Source organism: Aspergillus sclerotioniger (assembly GCF_003184525.1).
Source record: "Aspergillus sclerotioniger CBS 115572 chromosome Unknown BO94scaffold_1, whole genome shotgun sequence".
Lineage (NCBI taxonomy): Eukaryota > Fungi > Ascomycota > Eurotiomycetes > Eurotiales > Aspergillaceae > Aspergillus > Aspergillus sclerotioniger.
In genome coordinates this window covers 1130239-1154088 of record NW_020290991.1, presented here as the reverse complement: position 1 = coordinate 1154088, position 23850 = coordinate 1130239, and the positions used below count along the sequence as shown (strand labels likewise).

The 23850-nt window shown below is 49.2% G+C and overlaps 11 protein-coding genes across 11 annotated transcripts; 3 read left to right on the top strand and 8 right to left on the bottom strand.

The window, feature by feature from the left end:
* The first annotated feature begins 384 nt into the window (after positions 1–384).
* Positions 385–2220, top strand: BO94DRAFT_592404 (putative amino acid permease). Its single transcript, XM_025616143.1, has 3 exons — positions 385–1009; positions 1063–1327; positions 1432–2220. The coding sequence occupies exons 1-3, from the start codon at positions 473–475 to the stop codon at positions 2205–2207; spliced, it is 1578 nt and encodes a 525-aa protein (XP_025473303.1). The 5' UTR covers positions 385–472; the 3' UTR covers positions 2208–2220.
* Positions 2221–3157: 937 nt separating this feature from the next.
* On the top strand, positions 3158–4017 carry BO94DRAFT_453571 (HAD-like protein; the record flags this gene model as incomplete). The annotated part of the gene is made up of 2 exons (XM_025607572.1): positions 3158–3777; positions 3891–4017. Coding segments are annotated over 2 exons (747 nt in total), but the record flags the coding sequence as incomplete, so codon positions are not given.
* Positions 4018–4407: 390 nt separating this feature from the next.
* BO94DRAFT_529913 (putative L-allo-threonine aldolase) lies at positions 4408–5664 on the bottom strand. Its single transcript, XM_025610552.1, has one exon. It carries the CDS (start codon positions 5610–5612, stop codon positions 4473–4475), a length of 1140 nt encoding a protein of 379 aa, XP_025473301.1. The 5' UTR covers positions 5613–5664; the 3' UTR covers positions 4408–4472.
* A 387-nt stretch (positions 5665–6051) lies between these two features.
* BO94DRAFT_481421 (uncharacterized protein) lies at positions 6052–7963 on the bottom strand (the record flags this gene model as incomplete). The annotated part of the gene is made up of 1 exon (XM_025608858.1): positions 6052–7963. The coding sequence occupies one exon, from the start codon at positions 7961–7963 to the stop codon at positions 6110–6112; it is 1854 nt and encodes a 617-aa protein (XP_025473300.1). The 3' UTR covers positions 6052–6109.
* An 823-nt stretch (positions 7964–8786) lies between these two features.
* BO94DRAFT_561971 (kinase-like protein) lies at positions 8787–10430 on the bottom strand (the record flags this gene model as incomplete). Its single annotated transcript, XM_025614259.1, has 6 exons — positions 8787–9130; positions 9211–9376; positions 9444–9742; positions 9798–10126; positions 10174–10180; positions 10211–10430. The coding sequence occupies 6 exons, from the start codon at positions 10428–10430 to the stop codon at positions 8958–8960; spliced, it is 1194 nt and encodes a 397-aa protein (XP_025473299.1). The 3' UTR covers positions 8787–8957.
* A 765-nt stretch (positions 10431–11195) lies between these two features.
* On the bottom strand, positions 11196–12933 carry BO94DRAFT_561970 (MFS general substrate transporter; the record flags this gene model as incomplete). The annotated part of the gene is made up of 4 exons (XM_025614258.1): positions 12836–12933; positions 12679–12778; positions 12357–12615; positions 11196–12311 (listed from the first exon to the last, which is right to left on the bottom strand). Exons 1-4 carry the CDS (start codon positions 12846–12848, stop codon positions 11196–11198), a joined length of 1488 nt encoding a protein of 495 aa, XP_025473298.1. The 5' UTR covers positions 12849–12933.
* A 593-nt stretch (positions 12934–13526) lies between these two features.
* BO94DRAFT_561969 (uncharacterized protein) lies at positions 13527–14094 on the bottom strand (the record flags this gene model as incomplete). The annotated part of the gene is made up of 3 exons (XM_025614257.1): positions 13527–13736; positions 13812–13865; positions 13939–14094. 3 exons carry the CDS (start codon positions 14092–14094, stop codon positions 13527–13529), a joined length of 420 nt encoding a protein of 139 aa, XP_025473297.1.
* Positions 14095–15962: 1868 nt separating this feature from the next.
* BO94DRAFT_619646 (uncharacterized protein) lies at positions 15963–17408 on the bottom strand (the record flags this gene model as incomplete). Its single annotated transcript, XM_025616878.1, has 5 exons — positions 15963–16457; positions 16523–16905; positions 16962–17066; positions 17119–17138; positions 17192–17408. 5 exons carry the CDS (start codon positions 17406–17408, stop codon positions 15995–15997), a joined length of 1188 nt encoding a protein of 395 aa, XP_025473296.1. The 3' UTR covers positions 15963–15994.
* Positions 17409–18517: 1109 nt separating this feature from the next.
* Positions 18518–19812, top strand: BO94DRAFT_529909 (SDR family oxidoreductase). Its single transcript, XM_025610551.1, has 3 exons — positions 18518–19141; positions 19205–19492; positions 19554–19812. The coding sequence occupies exons 1-3, from the start codon at positions 18638–18640 to the stop codon at positions 19626–19628; spliced, it is 867 nt and encodes a 288-aa protein (XP_025473295.1). The 5' UTR covers positions 18518–18637; the 3' UTR covers positions 19629–19812.
* Positions 19813–19888: 76 nt separating this feature from the next.
* BO94DRAFT_505852 (uncharacterized protein) lies at positions 19889–21446 on the bottom strand (the record flags this gene model as incomplete). Its single annotated transcript, XM_025609556.1, has 4 exons — positions 21258–21446; positions 21044–21199; positions 20086–20992; positions 19889–20024 (listed from the first exon to the last, which is right to left on the bottom strand). Exons 1-4 carry the CDS (start codon positions 21436–21438, stop codon positions 19889–19891), a joined length of 1380 nt encoding a protein of 459 aa, XP_025473294.1. The 5' UTR covers positions 21439–21446.
* A 710-nt stretch (positions 21447–22156) lies between these two features.
* Positions 22157–23744, bottom strand: BO94DRAFT_14286 (ribonuclease H-like protein). The gene is made up of 2 exons (XM_025605733.1): positions 23696–23744; positions 22157–23640 (listed from the first exon to the last, which is right to left on the bottom strand). The coding sequence occupies exon 2, from the start codon at positions 23355–23357 to the stop codon at positions 22581–22583; it is 777 nt and encodes a 258-aa protein (XP_025473293.1). The 5' UTR covers positions 23358–23640; positions 23696–23744; the 3' UTR covers positions 22157–22580.
* Positions 23745–23850: the final 106 nt, after the last annotated feature.

Here is a 23850-nt window from a genome sequence, read left to right as displayed (position 1 = left end):
CGCATCGTTATCTCCCACCGGAGTGGATCTCGGCCTCCCACATGGTTCGGACTGGCTTTATCTCCTTAATCGGATTCCTATCTCTCGCACCTACGCTGCTTCAGCCGCTTCGTAATCACATCGACGCGGATTGGTCCTTTCCTTAGCCATTGGAACAGGATTCAACGACATCTCTACATTGGATGCAAAGATGGCTTATCTGCCTCGCTATGGTCATGAGATAACTCCCGCGTGGTGGTAGCTGCTCAGCAGCGAACGGACAGGGGGCGTCGGTAATGCTATAAGCTGTGGTTACGTCCTAAACGGCGCTCTCTCGGGTTGCTATAATTCAATCTCTTGAAGCCGTTCTCTTTTTTTGTGTCTTTCTTCTTGTGCGAGCGAGGCCGCTGAAACAACACCTAGCAAAATGTCTACGGCCAACGAATTCTCCAACGACAAGATGGACCAAGATAAATAGTCTGCGTCCCATGAGATGGAGGCATCGCTTGGCTTAGATGAGGATAATGGGGAGTTTGAAGAGGTCAAGGCCGTGCGGCAGGGCCTTCATCAGCGACATATCCAGATGATTGCCCTGGCTGGTACCATTGGGACGGGTCTCTTCCTCAGTTCGGGTCAAGCAATTGCTCGCTCCGGGCCCTTGGGTGCCTTCCTAGGCTACCTTATCATGGGTTGTGTGGCCGGCTTCGTCACCCTTGTCGTGGGTGAGATGGGGGTCCTCATTCCTCTGAACGGGGGCATTGTCCGCTACGCTGAATTCTTTGTGGATCCGGCGTTGGCGTTTGCTAATGGTTACAACCTGGTTTATTCGTACCTGGTGTCTATTCCCGCCGAGCTTGTGGCCGCGGCTGTGCTGGTGCAATTCTGGTCGGACCTGAACAGTGCGATCTGGATCACGATATTTGGCCTGGTCATGTTTTGCACGGCCCTGGTCTTTGTTCGCGTTTACGGAGAGCTCGAGTTCTTCTTCTCCACGCTAAAGATCTTGCTGGTTATTGGAGTCAACATTATGGTAAGAGGAAGAGCGGTTGGTATAGTGTGTCTCGCTTGCTGACATGTTCTTAGGTGCTTGTCATTACCTGTGGCGGTGGTCCTACGCATGAATCTATCGGCTTCCAATATTGGCGCAACCCCGGTCCTTTCGTTCAGTACCTTGACATAGGTGGTTCTCTTGGCCGGTTCCTCGGTGTCTGGACAGCCTTGAACAACGCCCTTTACTCTTATTCTGGAATTGAAACAATCACTGTCGCAGCTGGAGAGACCAGGTCGCCTAGACAGGCCATTCCGCAGGCTACCAAGCGAATCTTCATTCGTATCTTGCTCTTCTATGGTATGTTGCGCCCTTTTGCTCCTGCCCCAACAAATCAATGGATAAATGAGGGGGGGAGGAGAATATAGACGCTGTCAGGGCTGAGCCTTACATACTGCTTCCAGTCATCTCGATCTTCATGATCGGTCTCGTGGTCCCGTCCAATGATCCCGACCTTGACAAGTCCGGCGGCACAGCATCTGCATCACCGTTTGTGATCGCAGCCACTCGAGCAGGAATCAAGGTAGTCCCGTCCATCATCAATGCCGTCGTCATCACATCAGCCTGGTCGTCAGGCAACTCCAACATGCTAGGCGGGTCAAGGATTTTGGTCGGGCTGGCCAAGAACGGTCGCGCTGCCAAGTTCTTCACTCGCCTCAACCGCTTCTCGGTACCATGGGTCGCGATCTCACTCTATGGTCTTTTCATGGCCATGGGATACATGTCACTATCGTCGAGTGCCAACACGGTGTTCAACTGGTTGCAAGATCTGGTCTCCATTACCACTTTGACAAACTGGCTCACCATTCTGGTGACGTACCTTCGCTTCTACTACGGCTGCAAGAAGCAAGGAATCTCGCGAAAGACTCTACCATGGGTGGCGCCACTTCAGCCATACATCAGTTGGGTCTCGCTCTTCCTGCTCAGCCTTCTCCTTATAACGGGCGGCTACTCGACCTTCATCCGGGGATACTGGGACAATGAAACCTTTGTCTCGTCGTATATCAACATTCCTCTTTTCTTGATACTGTACTTTGGATACAAGGTAGTCTATAAGACTAGCATTGTTCCTTTGGAAGATATTCCAATCCAGCCGTTCATTGATATTGCCAATCGCAATCCCGAGCCGCTACCAAAGCCTAAAAAGGGGCTTCGAAAGCTCAATATCTTGTGGGGTTGAGGCAAATTCCGACTTTACCTATATCACTTTATCTCGTTTTCTTAATATTGATCTTTTGCTACTTTTGCTGTTCACATGAGTCTAAACCTTTTTTTGGAAGGGAGGTGTAGTCCATAGTACTATATATGTGTTCAATATATTGCTTTGTCTCTGGAAGATTCAAGCCTTAACTATCTCATATCAATGTAGCTAGCTATATGAGCTGAAGCCATTACAAACTAAGAGAAAACCTTGGAGCTGCAAAAACACTGATATAAAATGAATTTAATCAAGCAAGGACACATTAATGACACTGTATTGTACGACAAATAAAACTAGATGATACCTAAATACCGACATTCTATTTTACCTCTGTAGGTAGGCTTTGCCGACGATCTAACCTCTTCCTTCCCTTTGTGGTCTCTTTTTCCTACGTCCTCACCTTCCTGTATCTACAACTTTCTCGACACACTGGAAGCAGTACATCCGAGTCGCTTGCATCTAAATATCGCCACCTCGCATTTTGTAGTGAACGGAGTAGAATATGGTGGCCTCTCCTATCGCCGCCATCAGACCTCACCTACGGAGTGTTATCAGATAGTATAGATACTCGGAGTGGGGCCAGTCCGAAGAGAGCTTCACGGAGTCCCCGGAGTCATCGGAGTCCCCACACCGTTGTCACGGAGTAGCCCCGCTCATTCCTATCTTATCCTTATCCTCAACCTTATCGTATCCACCAAACATCATCATGGGGGAAGGGGGTAGAGGGTGGGAGAAAGCGTAGGACATGGCTGAATAGCATAGCGGGACTCTATACCCATCACACCCTCAAATAAAACAACCCTTCATCATCCCCAAGCCACACTACCCATCACCCATCACCATCCCCTTCAACACCCACCTCCTAAACCACCATTACCAACACCAACCACCAACACCCACCATGTCCCCTTCTCCCCCCAAACAAAAAACAAAAACACATAATCCTCGACGTCGTCGGCACCTGCATCTCCTTCAGCACCTTCATCCGCCGCATCGAAACCATCCTCGGCCCGCGTCTCCGCACCCACCACACCAACGCCCACATCTTCAGCTACGCCTGGATGCAAGCCTCCGAGCTCGAATACACCATGCTGCTTATGTCCTCGCGCTACACACCCTACAGCGAAGTCTTCAAAACATTATTCTACCGTGTGCTATACATGTCCGGGATCGAGAACCCGAGGGAATTCGCCACCGAAGATGAGCGCGATGCGTGCCAGGCCGCTTGCTCCTTGTTGGAATTGCGTCCTGGGTGTCGGGAGATGATGGAGAAGTTAAGGGGTAATGGGTTTGAGATTTGGTGTTTGACGACGGGGGATGTGGCGAGGGTGAGTGGGTATTTTGTTCGGGAGGGGGTGGAAATGCCTGTGGAAAGGGTGGTTAGTTGTGTGGATTTCATGGAGGGTGGTGGTGGGGATAGGTTGGGGGTGGTGAAGCCGTCGATGGGGGCGTATAGGAGGATAGTGGAGAGGTTGGGTTTGGGGGAGGAGGATGAGATGTGGTTTGCGGCGGCGCATATGTGGGATGTTAGTGCGGCTGTTAAGGCTGGGTGAGTTGGTCCTTTTTTTTCCTGTTCCTGTTCGTGTTTGGAGATGGAGATGGAGATGGAGATGGGAGAGTGGGTGAGAAGACTGTGGCTAACTTGATGATGATAATGGGTAGGTTCCGAGGCGCTTACTGCTCGGCTTATGAGAAGGAGTCGCGTATTGAGATCTTTGATACTCGGATGGATGTCATGGCTGATAGTTTGCCGGAGATGGCGGATAAGATTATTGCCATGACTTCGTGAAATTGGGTGAAACGGGTTCAATGTAATCGTTGTGGGTAGAATATTAGTTTTAAATTGAGCTGAGATATCCGTTGAAAGTTCAAAACATGGATGAACAATACTCCGTAAATATCGTCCAATAGGGGAGAATATCAGGTTGGAACATCTTCTACCTTCTACGCCAATAATGTAGTGGGATATACTATATCTCCTGGTCTACGCGGTGAAGCTACTAGTACGTAGTCATGGGTTTTAGTTGACTTGGTAAGTTATGAGATGCTTAGAGATAGTAGTTTCGACATATTATAAAGCAGTAATATCACCCAGATCTTATAATCTATTACGTTTGGCATCGACGTCTGTTCTTTAACGCCATAGTACGTAAGCGTATAATTTGCTACTTCTAGTCATCCAAACCAGAACTAGTAAAACACCAGAGAAAAAGACAATTCCAAAGTCCTAGTCAACGCCTCCATCTATCTATAAACAGACTGCGCCTCTGCAACCACCCCGTTCCTCTTCCCCGTAGACGACAACAACCGATCAAAGACCCTCTCCAACCGACCCAAAGCCTCATCAACAATCTGATAATGCACCACAACTCTCCCACCCATAAGCTTGAGCCCCTCCTCCTTGCCCACCCGAACCACTTCATCCGCCGTGATCCCACTATACGGCAAATCCAACAAGACCATATTAGTCTGCACAGGTCGACTGATGCTACCTCCACGCTCGACCCACATCTTCTCAATCAACTTAGCTTTCCGATGCGTCTCTGCCAACCGACCACCTTCACCGTTTGGCCCTTTGCCGAAAGTCTCCTCGACGGCCACGCGGGCCGCCCCCGCGATAATCCCCGCCTGTCGAATACCGCCTCCAATACTCTTTCTCACCCATCGGCAATGCTCCAGCGTCTTCTTGGGACCGACGATAATACTCCCAATGGGTGCGCCCAGTCCCTTGGAGAAACACATCTGGGCCGTATCGAAACACGCTAGGTATTCGGTCAACGAACCCGCTCCGGCTGCCACGGCCTCCCAGATTCGAGCTCCGTCTAGGTGCATTTTGATGTCGTTGGCGCGGGCAAATTGGGAGATCCGACGAACTTCCTCTAGCGGGGTGATAGCGCCGGCTAGGGTAATCTCCAATGAGATGACACGGGTCGGGGAAACGTGGATGTTGTTGCTGATGACTGCGTCTCGTTGGACGTCTTCGAGGGTTAGATACTGTCCGTTGGCTGGGAAACATGGCTGCATGTGTGCCTGGGATAGAGAGGAGCAGCCGCCGGCTTCGGAGTTGAGGATGTGCGATCGCTGATGACACAGAATGGCGTGCGGGGGTTGGGTCAGGAGCGAGCGCAGCGCGATCTGGTTTCCCATGGTCCCTGACATAACTAGGAGACTGGCTTCCTTGCCTGTTAGGTCGGCCATGAATTTTTCGAATTCCGTTGTCGCCGGGTCTTCTTGGTATACGTCGTCCATGAGCGTTGTTTGCGCGATTGCTTGTAGCATGGATAATGTTGGGGTTGTGATGGTGTCGGTGCGGAAGTCGTAAACCGCTGGGCCGGGACCGCACCAGGAGTTGGAGACATTGATCTGCTGGGTTTCCGTAGACATGTTGGTGGTAGTCGTGGCGAGGTGGGATGGCGTGGCGTGGACGAGAGGGATACGATGAGGCTGGACGTGTTGGGGATGGCGAATAAATGGAAATGAAGTGGTTGTATGCTTGTGCTCAAACTCCACCCCGCAGTCCATGATATCTCGGAGTACTCCGTATTCTATTCCGTACTCTATTCCGTGCTACTCCGAAAACTTGTACTCCGTCCCCGCAGCCCGGCGTGGGCCCAAGATAAGAGCTCTATCCACTCCGAGCTTCCGCCGGAATGACGCTCATTCTATCTAGATGATTGAGCGTATTCTACCCTTATCTGTATCATCTGGTTGTTATGGTCCTAGACTAACGCCAACATGATTCCAAATTGAGAGCCGCTCAAGTGGTGTGTAACCATGCGCATGAGATCAGGAAACTACTGCCTCAAGGAGGGATCAGATAACCCTACCAAAGACGCTGTTTCACTGGTAATCGAGGCTGGGTGAAGCGGGTTTTCTGAACGCTATTCAATCCTATCAAGCCAGCTTTCAATCTGGATATCCTTTGATTCTCGTTGTCTTTCCACATCCGAGTCCTCGTCATCAGGCTCTACTTTCTCGTCGATGCTTCCCAAATCCAACCAGGAATGCTGGTATATGACTCTTTCGTTGTGAGGGTACCCTGTCGGCCTTAGCCATCCAAATATCCCACATGTGGCTCCTTCGGAAAGTAATTCTGAGAAGAAATCATAGTCATAATCGTCGAGTGTAGCCGGTTTACTCCTCGCGGATGGATATGATGCGTGCTTAGCAGGCTGGATATTCTTATGTATAGTATCACGAATTGAATGGCCGTTCGTCAAAATCCATTCCCAAGATTCGTATTCCAGGCAGTGGCCGATACATTGAGCATGTTCTCGGACTGGCAGGTCTGTATCGCTCAGTTGTGTAAATCCAAAGGGCTTCCAACCCCAGATTGGAGGCCGTTCATGGAATTCGCAAGCCGTGATATATAGCAGCCGGCATTCATCATCGCGGCTTATTACTTCACCCTGACTGCTTCCCATTTTAGAGGTCAAGAAAGTCTGTCTTGTTCCCGTCCAGGCAGAAGCTGCAAGGTCGAGAGCCGTCATTCCTGTTCTTATGTCACGCAAGACAGACTTGGCCACGTCTGTGAGAATCGCACCGAGCCAGAGAGCGCCGAGTCGCGGCTGTCTGGTTGCCAAAAACGTGGCCAATAAGCCTTTCGTTGGTGAAACCGAATCAATGATCGCAAAAGCCGGATTAAGCCAGGCACTGATAAGATTGCACTCAATATCTGGGTTGAAGAAAGTGCTGCACAGGAGAGAGCGCAGGCCCCACACATTGAAACTGAGAGTCATGTACTTAAGAAGCAGTCCGTAGTGCTCGCTGAGAAGATCCGAAATAGAAAATGTAGAGTCGCCAACACCCTTTTGGGAGGAAATTTGTCTAGGAAACGGGAGCGAAACTGATCTTCCCCTCAGAAAAGGAATGTAGAGTGCCCCGGCAAGTGCCGCTGAACACTGAGCATAAAGCCCATGATACATACAGAAGCGGGAGAGGTATTTGAGAGCCGTTTTCGATCTCGGGGGATCCGACATGTTGATGTTTAAATCCCCCTTGGTGGCCAGGCTCATCCCGGCATCCTCTGCCGACACTGACCATGGCGACAAGTAGACATGGTTGTTATGTTTAGTGGTCGCGCTCCAACCACCATCAGAACACAAAACTGAGCGCCACCAGAAAGTTTCTTCCTCACCGACATCATCGTCTAGCTCAACTTGAACCTTGGGTTGCTTGGCCGACTGAGGTGAGCCCGCCGTGCCCTGAGAAGTGTAGTGCATTTGGCATTCGTGATCAACAGAGCGTCCAAGCAACTCAACCCATCGAGAAGAAAAAATATATGCCCAAGCGAGGTACAGAACTGACAGATAGTTCCCGTTGTCGTAACCTGAGAGGCCTTGGACTCCAAGCCAGTCCGAAAAAGGAGAGTCATCCGATAGCCTCACACCTGAAGGACTGTCTATTCCCAGTTGAAGTTGATCAGGTATAGTTCGAGGCGGTAGCTCACAGATGCCTTTCGAAGTCTTCCACGTTGACTGGCCCTGGATAAGAAGACTGCCTTTCCCTTGACTCGATGGCCACCTCTTGCAAACGAATGCGATGGGGTCGTTGGATGGAACAAGGCCGTCACCAAGGAAAGCCGGGGTCTGACAGACGAGAGATTTCAAATCTATGATATGCCGAGGTAACAAGTGATCTCCGTTTCCATCATTCAGATATGAGAACCATATCGTGAAACTCTCCTGGAGAACCTGGCTGAACGTATCTTCCCCAGGGCGCGCGGCATCGCTCATTGTGGCAGCCGCAAGTAAATTGCAGATTGTGAATAGAAAAACCAGCCAAAGGTGGTGAAAACGAAGGAGACGATGGCAAGACCGAGGTCTCTCGGTCGGGGGAATCAAGGGATTGAGTCTGGGGTTGTCGAGCGCGGGCGGCCTGTTTGTCATAGGCTAAATTTAGTAGCTCGCCATAGGTAGAGCTAGTTCTTTTTTCCTGCCAGATGAGATCCATCACATCACATGCAGGTTGTCTGTCAATCTTGGGCAGACAACCTGCCTGTCATGTGGGGGGGAAACATACAACAGAAGGGATTTTCTGGTGTTCACTCACTCGGAGTAACTTATCCCGCGATGTCGTATCCACTAGATGATCATTATTGTACAAGACCTGGTGGAGCTTGACGTCGTACTGTTCCTCCTCAGGAAGGGTGGAGGCTAGGATAATCAAATATAGAGTGAGAAGCTTTTTAAGAATGAGCTTGGGAGGGTGTTTTGGAGAGCGCCGAGTGCCCACACGGCCCGTTACTAGTGTCCTGACTAGGCGGCTTATTCCGCAGGCCGTACATACCTATACCAATGAGGCGTACTTGTCCAAGATAATCTCCCTTCTCCATGCGGTCCACAAAATTCCTCTAAGCTATTTACTCGTCATACTTACACTATGGGTCTTGCTGAGAGCCAGATGATTCTGACGAAACTCGATACTGCTTGCATTGAAGCAGGGTCCCAGGGCAGTTGTGAGATCAACAACATACTTTTCTATGTCTCTAAGATCATACTTGACTATTGCCTAAATTGTTTAGGAGAATGTATACTAAAGAGTGATAAGATGTATTGACTTTGATTCTTTGAGAAGCTATGTATGTTATCAAGGTCCTTTTATATACTAGGACGCCTCTCATTATAGTGAATGACTTCTAGTAGGCGGGTGGAATCACAAGATCCTTGTTCAAGCCTTTCGCGTTACCTGCAAGTTGGTCCGCTATCTTAAGCAATGAAACCTAGTCTCTCAACCTGCGAGCCAAGGATCTTGTAGAAGCTCCTGAGCTGTCGCTCTTTCCTCGGGTAGCCAAGTAAGAGCCCTTCTTATAAACCGAAGGAAGCCTGACTTGTCACTGAGTCGAGATTCTAGACTTTCCATTGTACGGTCATCTGGGATGGGTGCAAGGTCCAGCCATTTGCCTATCACGAGAATCATTAGCAGGAAGCAATTGAAACAGGTTCATTACAGAAAGAAACCACTGCAGATACGATCAACATACCATCATTATTCCAAAAGTCGTTCGTCCTTGCTGGATTTCTTTTTAGAAGCTCAGGAGGGGGTGGCCCCAATGCGGCGATTATCTGAGCGAGGTGTGCGGCATCATAGAGATCATCATCCTCATCGCGTGCTGTGAAAAGTTTCTTTGGCTCAAGAAGGTCCCAAGCCTGCATTCCAGTCCAGTCAATACAATATCATGCCCAAGGGAGCTAAAAGCGTGGGCTTGAGACCTACTGTAAGACCAATGCTCCAAATATCGACGGGATAGCTCCAACTGATGTAAAGTAATGTCTCAGGAGCCCGATACTCAAGATGCATGATATCACCGCCATGTAACTGTGAGCCGATCCATGCCTCACCAAAGTCGGACAACAGCATTGGACCTACTCTAGGATGCATCAGGCGTGATAGATAAATAGTCCGAGTAGAAGAGACTGGCTTGCGGGGAACTGGTGACACAAGTTCTTTGTCTTCTAGAGCCTTCAGTGACTGGTCATCCCAGGTGCCTAGGAGCATATTGCCAGGATGGATATCTATTATATTAGCAAGTTCTCTTCTTAGCAGCTGTTTCAGAAAAAGGAACCGTACCAGTGTGGACAATCTTCCCTTGAGTATGAAGAAAGTCTACAGCCTGCAGAAGCTCAGTAATAGCCCCTTTTACGAACATCTCATCAAAGCCGTCTTTCCGAAAAACCAGCTTCATATCACGCAGGCTCATCTGCGCTGGGACGGAAACAAGAACTGCATGGGTTCCACCTTGACTGGAAACTCGGAAAGAATCTAGCAACCTCCGAATATTATGCCGTCCTCGGTGTGTGCTAGTGTGTAAATGCTGGTTTATATGATTGTAGACTGGGACTTCGCGGTGAAATAACGAGGTATGCACATAGATCTTCAAAGCGACATATTGATTGTTTCTACACTGGTCAGTTCAATACTAGTGTATCGGCGTTCCATAACATACGTAAGATCTCGGGACAGCCATGTTGTTGATCAAGAACCAAAACCAAGTTTTGTGACTACTTGATAGCGGTTCTCAAAGATTTCGCCAAGTCGCACAGGATAAAATCGGTCTGCTTCATAGTCAGGCAGCTCCTCCTCCTCAACCATTTGATTGGATTGAATGATGTCGAATCCACTGGTCGGGAATTTCCGTGCATTCTGCAAAGCTTCTGGTATTGATGTGCTTGGGATGCTGGACCTTGTCGAGAAGGACTGCATAGATGATGCGTTTGCTGTCCAGGGAGGCATCCTTGATCGGAGGTGTGATTGAGACGGTATTGAAACGTCTGCATGAACAAAGATCTTTCTATACAGCAAAAATCTCGATAGAGATCTCTTTGTAGAGAGCATTGTCGTAGGCATCATAAGAAAGCGGATGCTGCCTTCAATTATGTGTGCCTATTAGCAAGCAAGACGCGGTGGATGGAATGATGTGACCCATCACGCAGATCCACCTACGGAGTGCGGAGTAGACCAATCGCGGCCCATTCCAACATCAACCTCAGGTTTCTCTAAGTAGTCAATCATGGAGTACTTTCACCTTTCTTTTTCTTTTCTGATAGGATCAAATGCGGTACCTAGAAATAGATTAGCTACAACTTCTTAGTATATTGGCATCAGATGGTAGGTTCAATCCTGTTGGGACATTACTATTCATCTCCGTCTGTTCTCCAGATAGACGCAATATATTGTTGTGGTCTATCTACTATAATGACATGTGACAATTTATACCAACGCAATTTCCCTCAGCGAAAATCTTGATATCCAGGTCAATCTTTTTCGGCGTACTGATCACCGATATAAAATTACACAAGACTATCTATTTGGATCTATATGAAACGTAATCTTATTTACTGACCCCAACAACAGAGAGAACGCATAGTGGTAGCATGAGGACCTTATCAATCAGATGACAATCACATTTCTGGGGCAATTTCAGTCGAATCAGCCTGTTATCCATCGCTTCGATGATCGAAAGTAGATTCACTTGGGCATGACAACCTCTACCTCCGGCAATGACTCTTTCTTTTCCTGTCCGTATTCCGTCTCCAGCGTCGTCCGCAATTCCACCTCCTTTTCCAGCCATGCAATCAAGAACCCCAACCCAGCAAACACGACGGAAATCTGCCAGACTCGCTGCAACGCCACAGTGTACGCATCAATAATTATTGGTTGGACCGCGGCCGGAAACTGCATGACAAATTCCCGAGACGCTTCTTGATACGCATTGCCAGTGTTTTGCAGCAGCGATGTGAGTGTCGAATAATTTTGCGCGCGGAGCCGCGCGGCAAACTGATTGTTGAAGATGGCAGCCGGAATGGAGACGCCCCAGACGGCGCCGAACGCCCGGCAAAAGGCCCAGGTTGCGGTCAAGGCGGCGACGTCAGCCTCAGCCAACACAGCCTGGGCAGCCGGCAGGGTTGACGTGACGATGAAACCCGAGCCGATGGCTGCCAGCAGTTGGAAGCCCACCCAGGCCCCGGTGCTGGAGGTCCGGTCGAGGAGGCTGAAGAGGCCCATGCTGAGGGCTATCAGGGTAAATCCGCTGATCTGCACGGGCTTGTATCGACTGGTCTTGGTGACGAGGCCGCCGGCGACGATGGCGGCGGGGACGCAGGCGATCACGGTAGGCAACACTTGCACCCCGGACCGGGTGGACGTGCTCAGCTGGACCCCTTGGAAGTACACCGGTAGGAAGTACAGCTGCCAGTACATGAGCATCCCATGCAGAAAGCTGATGACGAACGCCGCCACCGAAATGCGGTTTGCGAAGAGGCGAGGGGGCATGGTCGGCTCCGGACAGAGCTGGGGCGTCACCTGCACCAGGGCGAAGGCGATCAGGCCGACGAATCCCACCACCAACGGCACGAGGACATGCCAGCTTGACCAGTTGTACGAGGTGCCGCCGAAGCTGAGCGCGATGAGAACCGCTACCACCGAGGCAACCAGCACGGTGTTGCCTAGCCAGTCGATGCGCTTCAATTTCTCCGCGAAGGTGGTGTGTTTCGGGTATTCGACCCGGAGAAAGAGGACCATGAACACGATCGTGAGCCCGGAGATTGGAAGGCCGATGTAAAACGACCACCGCCAAGTGACGTGCTAAGTGAAGGCACCTCCAATGAAGGGCCCAAGGGATGACCCCACGCTGAACACGATGAAGATTAGCGCGGTCACTTGGCCTCGTTCTCGCAAGGGAACGAGATCACAGACGACCACGTCGATGAGCATGTTGACGCCTCCGAGGCCCACGCCTTGAATTGTGCGCCCGGCAATCAGCATCGCGGTCGAACTGGCACCGCCGCTGATTCCACTACCTAGAGCAAAGAAAACAACGGCAGAGATCAAGGGCCAGCGCCGACCGAAGACGTCGGCCAATTGTCCATAGAGAGGCTGGACGGCGGTGCTGGCGGGTGATTCAGAAATCAGAGAAAGGGTAGGGGATTCTCAAACGGGGACAAATACCGACCTTGATAAAAAGAGCGCATTCACAAACCAGACATAGGACTCTCCTGCTTTCAAATCGCGCGAGATAATGGGCAGAGCGGTCGATGGAACAGTGCATTCGACTGCGGTGAGGAGGGAGGTTATTGACAGCCCGGCAATTATCAGCCAAAATCGTCAACCTCGTTCAGCCATGTCTCGCTGGTGAATAGACAAAACCTATGGTGCCACCTGATTTTGTAGAGCTTCACTTCTGGTTACCCTTTCTCCAAGGTGGAAGTGACAGATGTTTGGCGGTAGCAGGGCGAATTGGGGAACGGCGACAACTATTTATGCATCTGGTATCTCCTGCTATATGTCAGCACTAGGACTGAATCCCTGGTGTTGTGCCTAATAGCTCAGCCTGTCACAGCTCTAGCTTGTGGCTAGGCTTTTGATGTTACACAGAAGGTACCGGCTAGTCCCATCATTAAAACCAACAAACCAACAAATCGAACACCCGCCCACTAACTTAGGCAATCATCTCCTTCCAAGCCAAGCAAAGATCATCCATGTTCTTTGAGCTGCCGCCTCGCTTGGACTGGGTCTGATGACGGGGTTGGTGCTCCAGTCTCTCCACCTGAATCCGCTGCGAGCTGCCGAGTCCAGCCCGGGTTGTTGAGTGTTGGTTCTACGGCGGTTCGACGGCGACGGAACCCTCGTCATCCAGCTGCTCCGCCATTACAGCTACCGGAGCTGGTCTATCCGCTGTGATGACTATGGGTGCTGGGTCTTAGTAAGAGAACAAGAATCACATTCTGTTCATGTCATCCACCACAGCTAGGACTAAGTAATCGGCGAAGACAGTGAGAGATCCCAGTAACGTAGCTTTGTTCAGATACGAACATCCTCGGGGGCAGAGGTCTTCTTGCTATCCTGACCCATGGCCGTAAAAGCCTCCCAGCTGGCACGCTCAATGTCCACGATCTTGCCCTCGTCAACAAACACCTCCTCCCAACCTGCGGTCACCGTGGCTCGCTCCTGGTCCAAAATATGGTCTTCCCCTGCGACGAGGCTCTGGAATTCCGGATCTGTGACAATTGCCTGTAAGGTTTCGGGGTCAGGCACGTACATCGATATCGAAACGTCGTGGTCGTCAATATTCTATCCGGGACGGACAGCCCAGGGGATCTTCTCGGTGATGAGGTTCTTGGTAATTGGGGGAGTGTACATCTAGAGAGAAGGGAGTGAGAAACACGGTGCGTATCGCTAGACAATAGAGCGAGTAAAATCGCTTGAAACTTACGTGTGCGATTTTGTAGGCACCGTGTCTTTCCTGGATGCGGGCAGCCTTGGGTGCATGCTCTCGGGTTCCGTATTCATGAAAGTCCTTCCAAGAGATGCCATCCTTCTTGTAGCGAAAGGAGGTCAGCTTGAGGACCAACTGCTTCTGGGGAGCCATGTGGGAAGAAGTAGAATGTTGTAGTTGTGTATTCGAAGAAAGAAAGAGGCGTGAGAAACGCAAGAGTGTCGGAGGAATGGACTGGAATTTATGTGTCTTGTGTCCTATCCCTGCACACGTCTGCTCTTCTAAGCGACTGGCTGGTGGATGATATGATTGGGGACTACTAGACCTGTTAGTTGAATGATTTGCTGTCAGCTGTAAGCTTGTACGTAGTTTCCTTAACTACCACCCCCATTGCCCCGCCTCCATTTATCTGGTAACTTCCAGACTGGGTTGATACTTAGTAACTATTTGCGCAGCCAAAGTCCGTCCCAGGACGAATCGGTGGGGACTAACAGATCAAAGTGCGGAGCATTCGATTGGAATAGATGAGATCTCCCATGCTCTCCTCCAGGCGTCAGCGAAAATATTAGCGCCGATAAAATAGTATCTTCCTCAACTGGGCTCCCCATCACTCGGGAAGCCAGTTTTTTCGAGCTGGAGGATAATTTACTGGAGCTTGGACCAAGCCCAGTCTCTTAACTGTGCTCAACTGGAGCCATTCGGGAGATTTTCTGACGGGTACCACGGGGTATTACAGAAAACCATTGTGGGCTTAATGTTGCGGATATCGACCTGACACGCCCCGTGGGCTGTCAACAAGCATCTGTTTTTCCTTTGTCTCCCACGCCGCATTCCTTTCAACTGTATCTCCACAACTAGTGTGACCAGCCTTCCGCAGCGTGACACGTACCCCCCGGCACCAGTGGCGGAATTCCTCCCGCTGTCCTTCAACGATGGTATTTTCGATCCGTTGGTTTTGGAGCCATTCTCGTTCATCTGGAGATTGATGAAGGAGCGACACCTGCTGTACTAACCTCTTTGGAAATCCCACCGCTTCCATCGTAATAGGCAATTCCGGTCACGTGGCACTGCTTTCCCACCGCTACTCGGTACTCACTGTCAGCTACAATTTCTTATGGTCTGCAGTGGTAAGATTTAGATTTTTTTTATCTCTTCGAGGTGTGAGCATATCAGGCTAGCCTATCCTTTCTCCTTGTTCAAGATAAGCAGGCCATAGATGGATATCCCTGGCCTGGTTGGCCCTTGCCCATCCAAATAGCACAGATGTGGCCGATCGGGTAATTAGCAAGGAGTACCTAGTAAGCGACCGTTTGGCCGGCCAGCTAATTATCTTAATGTGGATGGGCCAAACTTTCTCCATGTTTGCCTTCCTGTGAATCTGCCCATGTCGATGGGGGTCAAAAAAATACTATTTCCCTACTAGTACTTGAGTGTCTTGGCTTATCGAGCACCATTATGGCCGACATACCTTGTACCTACCTACTGCATTGTATTGTTGCATGCATGCTGAGCCCCAATTTACCAGGGACGGCACTTGCATCAGGCCGGTTCAAGGCCACCATAGTGGACCGTGGACTACATAGAGAGATAGAGAGGCGTGCTCAAGTGATTTTCGCCCTACCGGCCGTCAGCAAGACATGATCGGGGTTACTACTTAAGCCCTATGGATGTGAGTCATAAATCCGATTCTGGCCCCTCGCTTTGGCCCTATTCATGGCAGCGCAGGTGCCATGCTGCTTGATGGGCCCTGACCGTATGCTGGTGCGTGCCCACCTTCCATGAGTGATGACCTACTGTAGGTAGTAGGTACATCTGCCGACCTGAGTGGTATAATCAGCAGATTAGTCGTTGAATTCACCAGCGAGATATAATCATAGAACTCGAGGATTCCAAGTATCAGGGATCTTCTTCAGCGTTATCCATGGGTACTCACATCGACTATACTCCAGATACATTACAGCAGGCTAATTTTCAATAACATCAAGAACATCCATCCCAACTAAATACTATATACAGTCACCCCTTTTACTCCCCGATCCCAATCCCTATGGCCTCATCCTTTTCCCCGGCTAGACACCATCGTAAACTCCTGTGTCGAATGTATCGTCGCAACAGAGCCATCAACAGTCTCACTACCCGGACAACTCACCACCGAAGTCAACGGGTATTGATCATCGAATTGAATCTTCTTCTTCTTCGCTGCTTCGAGATCCCGATCCCGATCCTGATCCCCTCCAGCGGAATTCCCAGCTGATCGAGCGACAGTTGATGATGAAGACCACCTCGAGGACGCTGAGAGAAGTTTACTGACATAGAATTTGTAACTTGATAGAAGAGGCGTTTGTAGAACGTGTCTGAAGAATTTGGGTAACGATGGCAGACAGCCTGCTATAATACCGCCTCCGATTTCGGGTAGTGTGCAGACGCCGAGGAGGTAGATTTGGTAGGATTGATTGTTTTTGGTTTTGAGGAGTCGTACGGCGTAGTAGATTTTCAGGGAGGAGCCGACGCAGGCGCTGATTGTAATACAATTGGTTAGGATGTTGCTTAGAGGTACGGATGGCTGGATTGGGGAACGTACATTAAGCCGAATAGAAACGCTACAGAAACGGCGCGCTTTTTGCGGGGCGACATCTGGAGTCTCCAGACTTTGAGATGAGGGAGGATTAAAATTGTCAGATCGGATATCATGTTGATGATTCCTGCGACGAACATCTGGAGTTCTGTGTTTAGGCATTTGCCATCTGTGTTTAGAACGTCCCAGTATTTGGAGATGGGGTTGCAGGCGAAGATGATCGTGAAGGTAAAGGCGGTATAGTAGAGGATATTAATGCAGATGAGAAAGTGGCAGGTCCAGAAGAAGTAGTCTCGTTTAAGGCTGAAGATTTCGAGGAATTGGCGGAGGATGGAGACCTTGATGAAGCAGATGATGATGGAGTACATGACGAGGCCGCTGTGGAACCACTGTTTTGTATATTGATTAGGGATATGCGATAGTGACTTGCGTAGTTGACCCATACATGTAACAATCCGATCAGGTTCTTGACTTGCAGATTCCATTGGTCTATACCTGGGGCAATGTCGGCGACTTTCCATGCGATTGGGAAGTAGCCGATAGATAGTGCCTAGCCATGGTTAGATAGGGCGCGGTAGTGGAGAGGTATCATGTAACTATACCCAAGCTACAATCATGGTGTCTTATGCGGAATGTTAGCAGCCGATCAGTCTATGTGGAGCCGGCATTACTTACAATCCGATACTCTGACGGATCTAATAATAAAAACCTTGGTGTAGATGCGGATAGCAAACGTGATCAAAGCCAGACTCCAGAAAACGAGAATTAGAGCCCGCCCGACGGCTTGCAGATTTGGAGGATCAACAAGATTGGGAATGACTCCCGGCGGGGGAGAGGCAGCTGGGCCATCAAGGAGAGCTTGACGCTGTTCAGACGAGAGTGTCAATGTCATATTGTTAGTGAGACAGAAAGAAAAGTTTGATTGTGTCCGGGGTAACCCTCCAACGAGTCCATCAAGAGATTTATACCTTAAGATGATGCTACTCACTTCATGCTTCACGCAGGCTTTCTTTTTCTACCCCTCTTCAAGGGCTTATAGCATGCGTTGAGCAGGGAACTGGGCTTACAACTCGCAGCCTGCCACCCTCAGCCACCAACATGCCTTGATTACGCGCCTGTGGAATGTGCCATTGCCGGGTTTAGCGAGATCCTATGCCCTCTCTCGTGACAATATGTAAGCGCTAGTCGCTCGGTTCGATTTCAAGGCAGGGGATATCATCAGTCAGTGTCTCGTCTATTGGTCAAGATTGAAATGGCCCTTCTTCATATTTGGGGGCCGTGAGCGACATGACTCGTTTCACGGCCTCCTTGTCAAGCCTACCGACACCTAGCATAGACGATGCATATCTTAGGTAATAAGATAAGTCGTCTGTGTTCATATACCGATGACTTGAAAATAGTACATTGAGATCTGTAGAAAGCTAGGATAGATCTCGACTGCCGGTCTGGCTCCATCGGTACGGGAATTGCCCGTGCGGGCGGGCCGGACGAACCCGCTCAGCACGGAGCTTCCACCTAAAGCTTGCTGATCCTTGGTTGTCCCTGTAAATCTGCAATATGTAATCAAGGGGTAAAGTTAGATTGCCGATATGCACGGTGTTGCTGTAACCTTTCCTCATACATCTTATGTGTAACATAAGAGAGGCAGTGCAAAGACGCAGTCAGCCTTGGCCCCCAATAGCTAACGTGAGACACACAAGATGTATGCGTGCAATTCCACGACTTGGTCGGAACTATCGCTTTCTAAATGGAGAAATAGCGGATAAAATTCTTGCCGTCCTGCTCCGCCGAGTTTCTTGAATTCTGACGCGCCATGGATGGTGGATGGAATCGCGATCGAAATGCGGGTGGTGTCACACTCGCTGGTGGATCACGTTAGTGCAGCAGGCATCCACGCTATGCCACTCTTTCATACTTGTACGACATTCCACAGCCAATCGAATCGCTGTGTGATCCCTGTTCCCTTCCATACTCTCAACAATCATAGTGATCATGTGATCTCTCCCCTTTTTCTGGATGATCGGCACAACATCACATTTAACACAACACTCCCGCTCAACAACGGCCATTACAACATCATACCATACCCCTCAACAACCCATCTAAGACCCCCTCGCACCAATGACCCAACCAAATTCCTCATTCGCCCTCATAACCGGCTGTAGCAGCGGAATCGGAAAAGCGCTCGCGGTAGCATTCGCCGCCCAAGGCATCACAGTCCTCGCAACCGCCCGCCGAGCCGAATCCCTCAAAGATCTCACCAGCTCGCACGACAACATCGAAGCCTTCGAACTAGATCTCAGCATTCCCGAAAGTATCCCCAAGTTGAAAGATGCGGTATCCGAGCGCACCGGTGGGCGATTAGATTTCCTCGTCAACAATGCAGGCACGCATTACGCATCCACCGCCATGGACCTTGAGGTTGAAGAAGTCGAGAAACTATTCCAAGTCAACCTTTTTGCAGTCATGCGTCTTTGTCAGATTTTTATCCCGCTGCTTCGCAATTCGCCCCGCGGACGGATTGTTCAGCTGGGAAGCGTCACGAGAAACGTCCCGATGGTTTGGCAGGCGCCGTATAATGCCTCCAAGGCGGCGCTTAGTCAGTATTCGAATACGCTGCGTTTGGTGGGTTTGTCCGTTTTCTTTTGTGTTGTTTTTGGGGTTGGTGATTGACTGGATTTGGTGTAGGAGGTTAAGCCGTTTGGGATAGAGGTTGTTGAGTTGGTTACTGGCTTTGTGCAGAGTAATATTCTACATCATGGGATGTATGCTCCCGAGGGATCGCTTTATCTTCCGCTTAAGAAGATTATTGAGCATATTAAGTACCAAGGTAATGCGAATGGTATGCCGGCTGATGAGTATGCGAGAGCTGTGGTTGCCAAGTTGGTGAAGCCACGGGTTGGTGCTGAGATATGGGAGGGCGTTCATGCGCGCGCTCTTCGATTGCTTGTTGCGATTTTACCATTGCGGATATTTGTAAGTTTGATTCTTGTGATGGATAAGACTGGGGCTTGGTTCTTGACTAATATTTTTGCAGAATTGGTTCTTTTACAGAAGGTTTAAGTTGGGTCTTTTGGAAGGTCGCCAGGGCGATAAAAACAAGACAGTTTGATGGCTTATGAAAGCGAAAAGCTGGGTCTAGATTCGGCGTGTATTTGATATGATTCTTACTTGGACCTGTGATAGATCGTGTTGGTGGTATTGACTGTGCGACTGCTGCACAGTTCTGTAATGTGTGTTCTTGGAGTTTGGGGTTACTGTCTGATAGAACAGGTACTCAATCAAGGGAAACTATCTCGTCAACTTTTAGAACAGTCCATTCCTGTTGTCATTTGTCGAATTATCCAGTTCCCCTGGCCTTGGCATTATTTCTCATTGGCCTCTAACAAGTAAGACATCTTTGGTGGCCAATTCATGAAGACTGCTGAGCAATTCCTCCTCTTCGATACTCAAGGTAGACACTGCCGATCCCCGAGGGGACGGGAAATACTCCACATCAATGCCACACCTGTTTACCAAACTAGTATTTAGTCTCGCCAAGCTAGGTCAGGACAGGACTGAGATCCTACGTTGCTCCAGGTTCTGGGAGTATTCCCTCACTATAATACCGCCTCAAATGGTTCACAGTACAGAGTGAAGGCATGCTGAGACTACAGTGGCCATACGAGATCTGCTCCACGAGGCGAGCGCCTTCAAAGCTATTCTGAACTTTCTTTGCCGATACTAACGGACACACCGGATCCCGAGTCGTCGATAGTATTAGTATTGGCTCGGCTGTCCTTGTCCGGGGAAATCCGGGATGGTACCGAGGGTGGAAGTTATGGGTTGTTGGAATTGACCACGAGGCCCGATAGTAAATATCAGATCCTTGATACTTTGATACCAAAGATGACATTTCGGGTCGGGAGATCGTATGATTGTGGATTGGCTTGATACCATGAACTGGGGCCTCTTGGCCAGTTTTCCGGTTATCGTTCAAACTAATGAAGGTAGTTGAGTCATCCAGAAGAAATTTTAGAACCCATGACTCGGAGTATGCGCTGTAAGCGGGGGTTGTGTTGCCATTTAGAAGCTCGGCTAGGTTCTTTGCAAGAACGGGCCAAGTCGTCGGCTTGTATAGGGCGAATAATATCCCGTTGGTCACTAAACTTCGTCGCGTAATGGCTCCGTAATTAGTGCTGTTCAAATAAACAGGAATTGGCTCTTCTTCTAGCTCGCGTAAGAAGCCATCGATATAGGACCGTAGTTGACCAGCCGACTCGAAATGCTCTCCCTTGATTAAGTTCAACGGGCAAGCTTCTTTGGCTTCGAAACATTCTTCGATAAAGCCGGTAAAGATTCTGTCCGTGTCGATTAACGACTTTCCATACAACAAGGAATTGTACCATTCAGCCAGATTACTAACGCCATCAAGGACCATTCGGGAGACCCGGTCAGGAAACATTTGCGCATATGTTTGACCGAGTGTTGTTCCATCTATGCCTGTCAGTCAATTACCAAGCATAAGAACGGAGAGAATAAACAGACAACTAAGTCCCCAGTAGTACATCTTCTGCTGCCCGATAGCATCAAGAATAGAGTTCATATCAGAAGCTTTCTTGGCTAGCATTCTGATGATGGGTATCGAGAAAGCCTTTTCGGATGATTGGCTGAAGTGATCCACGGGAACATCCAGTCGGGAACCTTTAGCCACGTCAACCCGGTTCAGAATAGGCCAAAGCATTTGGATGAGTATGGTTACATTGGATAGTGTGGTTGTTGGCCTCGCCGCAGTCATTCCATTGCAATCCTGAGTCTGCATAAGAGGCCAGAGGTATATGAAATTCCTCCGCCAGACATGGAGCCACAAGAGCACAGCTCATACATAATGTCAACAATATACACAAGACAAGGCTATTCCAGCCTCCGGCACGAATCACCATGCCGTAGGGAAACCACAGTATGAGAATAAAGATACAAAGAATCGCAAGTGAGTACGTACCGCAGCAAGTGCTTGCCTTCTTTGTCTCCTCTCGGACCTCGCTATCCCCGGTCCGACTATTATTCCGCATCAGTATGTCAGATGAATGATAATAGACCGATTTAACTTGGCGAAATTCCGCCTATTTTCTAGGGCCTGTTTGCTCACTCTGTTCACCCATAAAGCAGCAATCCGCGAAAGTCTCATCTTTTAGTCGGCCGCACTCGATGGTGGCTGAGCGGACGGGAAGCCCTGTTTACCATACTCTGTGATTGTATTTACTATTTTCTCGTTGCTTTGTATTACAGAGAACTTTCAAGGTTCCGCATTTTCGCTGATCCCAAAGAGCATAAATATCTAGTTACAATGATCATAAATATGTTACTGATCTAGAATCCGGAAGGGTTTTTGGATTGACTTCTTCACTGCGAGACGACTATAAAAAGGATTCTGGGTAGCAGGGTTTTGGAGAGGTGGTCTCGGAGTTCTATTATAATACAGAGATATATATAGCAAGGTAGTGGAGACGAAAGGCACAGGAGTGATGAATCTGTTTCTTAAAGGTAATGCCTCATATGGCTTCTTCGTATTGATCTCTGTATGCTACTTGGGAATAGCTTTACCTAATATACCATGTTCTCAAGTGATTCTTTGAAATCGTTGTGTCACAGCACTTCTTAATTCCAAGCAGTCTGATTCCAGACAATAATTTCCAGGTCAAATTTCATTCGTTGGTAGCCACAAAGAGAATAAGCAACCTGACTGAACGCGATTTAACGTGCTTGAGCAGAATGAGGATAGATTGCGACAGGAACAGGGAAGACTCATATCCGAGATGTTTGCGGCGATCCGTAGAAAAAGCCCCATCAACACGTCCAACCCCTTCACCGGAAATCGAGGAAGGTGTCCTAACGTCTTGCCAATCGACTATGATCTCGTGGATATGTTCATCAAGTTGGTCGCAGCGAAGAAAATTAGCGGCTTTGCGAAACAGTATAAAGTAGGCATCGTTAATTAGCATTAGCTCTCGGGATGCAGTGTAGAAGTAAAAAGCCCATCATAGCAGAAAGAGGTGGGAATACGCTCTACTTTTTGTTTCCCCGATTATCGTCTCCAACTGGGTGGTGCCAAGGCCATATGACGCCCTTTTCCATTAAACGATGGGCTCTGGGAGCACCGAATCCTGCTCTTGGCCTCCACTGCAGCTCTCTCACTCCACTCCTGGGTCAGTCCCTTATTATAGACATCCCACAACCTCGGTAGGTATCGGACATCCTGAGCACAGTACCTTTGGATGTCTTTATTTAGAGGTCGGATGTTAAAAACCTCATAACTTCCTCCTATCTCCGGGGCAAACAACCTTCGTCCCCGTTCCTTTACCTCTTGGCATGTCCGTCGTTCCGCAAAAGACATGCGGATATCCTTTTCGAGACATCGTTTCAGTCCGTTGACGATGGGCCTCCTATGATCATGGGCTGCGAGCTCCATCAGTTGAAGATCTTGGACCCCGGCAAGCGTTACCCCGAAGTGGTGGTAGAGTGCATCAGCATCATTCCTCACGTCGAAAAAGACCTTGGGGATAGTAGATGATTCCAAGATATCCCGCATCGTGTTGCCGTTGGTCCCCTTTTGAGAAAAGGCTACCTCTTGGAGTGTGTAGATATCGATGAGGTACGTCTCGTTTAAATACCTCACATATATCTGAAGAATTGAGATACTTCCATGCCTCGAGAGATTAACCCCTTCGAGGTCAATGTAGAGCGAGGGGGGTGACACTGGTAGATTTACCAGTCTATCCACTAGTTCGGCGACTTCATAGCTCGTTGCAATGATATGATGAGATGAGTTCGTCTCCCTCTGTATACTCAGTGCAGCCGGCATATCTTCGGAGACTGAGATGTAGTCCAGCTTGTTTTTTCGGGAGGACACTGGAAAGACTCGTTCGAGAGGCTGTGACGTTCAGGGTAGCTCAGTCAATTGATAAAGTTGATAAAGATATTTTCTGAGTCTCAATGCCTGATTCGTCAAGATTAGCGAGGAACAATGTAGTATCACAATCTGTGTCGTGGGCAAATAGGCCTAGGGCACTGGAAAAATGCATTTTGGATAGAGGGGCACAAAGGAGCCCAGTTTATATATAACACGCAGCCTCGATGACATGGAACTAGAAAAGCTTGAGAATTTATTAGGTATCTAATGCCTTATCCATGGAAACTTACTGCATATTTTCCCAACAAAATATGGTGCAGGCCTGCTGCTGTCGCTGACAAGTTGACGTATATTCGGAACTATCCACCGCAGTCTGTACTTGCAGTAGGCACAATTATTAGCGATGATGAGGGCAGAGAGCACATTTATATAAGTTTAGGACATA

Excerpts from the sequence above, each read along its gene's own strand:
- BO94DRAFT_14286 (XM_025605733.1), bottom strand. The coding sequence starts at position 23,357 with ATGCCGGCTGCACTGAGTATACAGAGGGAGACGAACTCATCTCATCAT.
- BO94DRAFT_529909 (XM_025610551.1), top strand. The coding sequence starts at position 18,638 with ATGACCCAACCAAATTCCTCATTCGCCCTCATAACCGGCTGTAGCAGC. Across the intron at positions 19,142-19,204 it reads ATTCGAATACGCTGCGTTTG|GAGGTTAAGCCGTTTGGGAT; the intron begins GTGGGTTTGTCC and ends GATTTGGTGTAG. Across the intron at positions 19,493-19,553 it reads TTTTACCATTGCGGATATTT|AATTGGTTCTTTTACAGAAG; the intron begins GTAAGTTTGATT and ends ATATTTTTGCAG.
- BO94DRAFT_529913 (XM_025610552.1), bottom strand. The coding sequence starts at position 5,612 with ATGTCTACGGAAACCCAGCAGATCAATGTCTCCAACTCCTGGTGCGGT.
- BO94DRAFT_592404 (XM_025616143.1), top strand. The coding sequence starts at position 473 with ATGGAGGCATCGCTTGGCTTAGATGAGGATAATGGGGAGTTTGAAGAG. Across the intron at positions 1,010-1,062 it reads TTATTGGAGTCAACATTATG|GTGCTTGTCATTACCTGTGG; the intron begins GTAAGAGGAAGA and ends ACATGTTCTTAG. Across the intron at positions 1,328-1,431 it reads TCGTATCTTGCTCTTCTATG|TCATCTCGATCTTCATGATC; the intron begins GTATGTTGCGCC and ends TACTGCTTCCAG.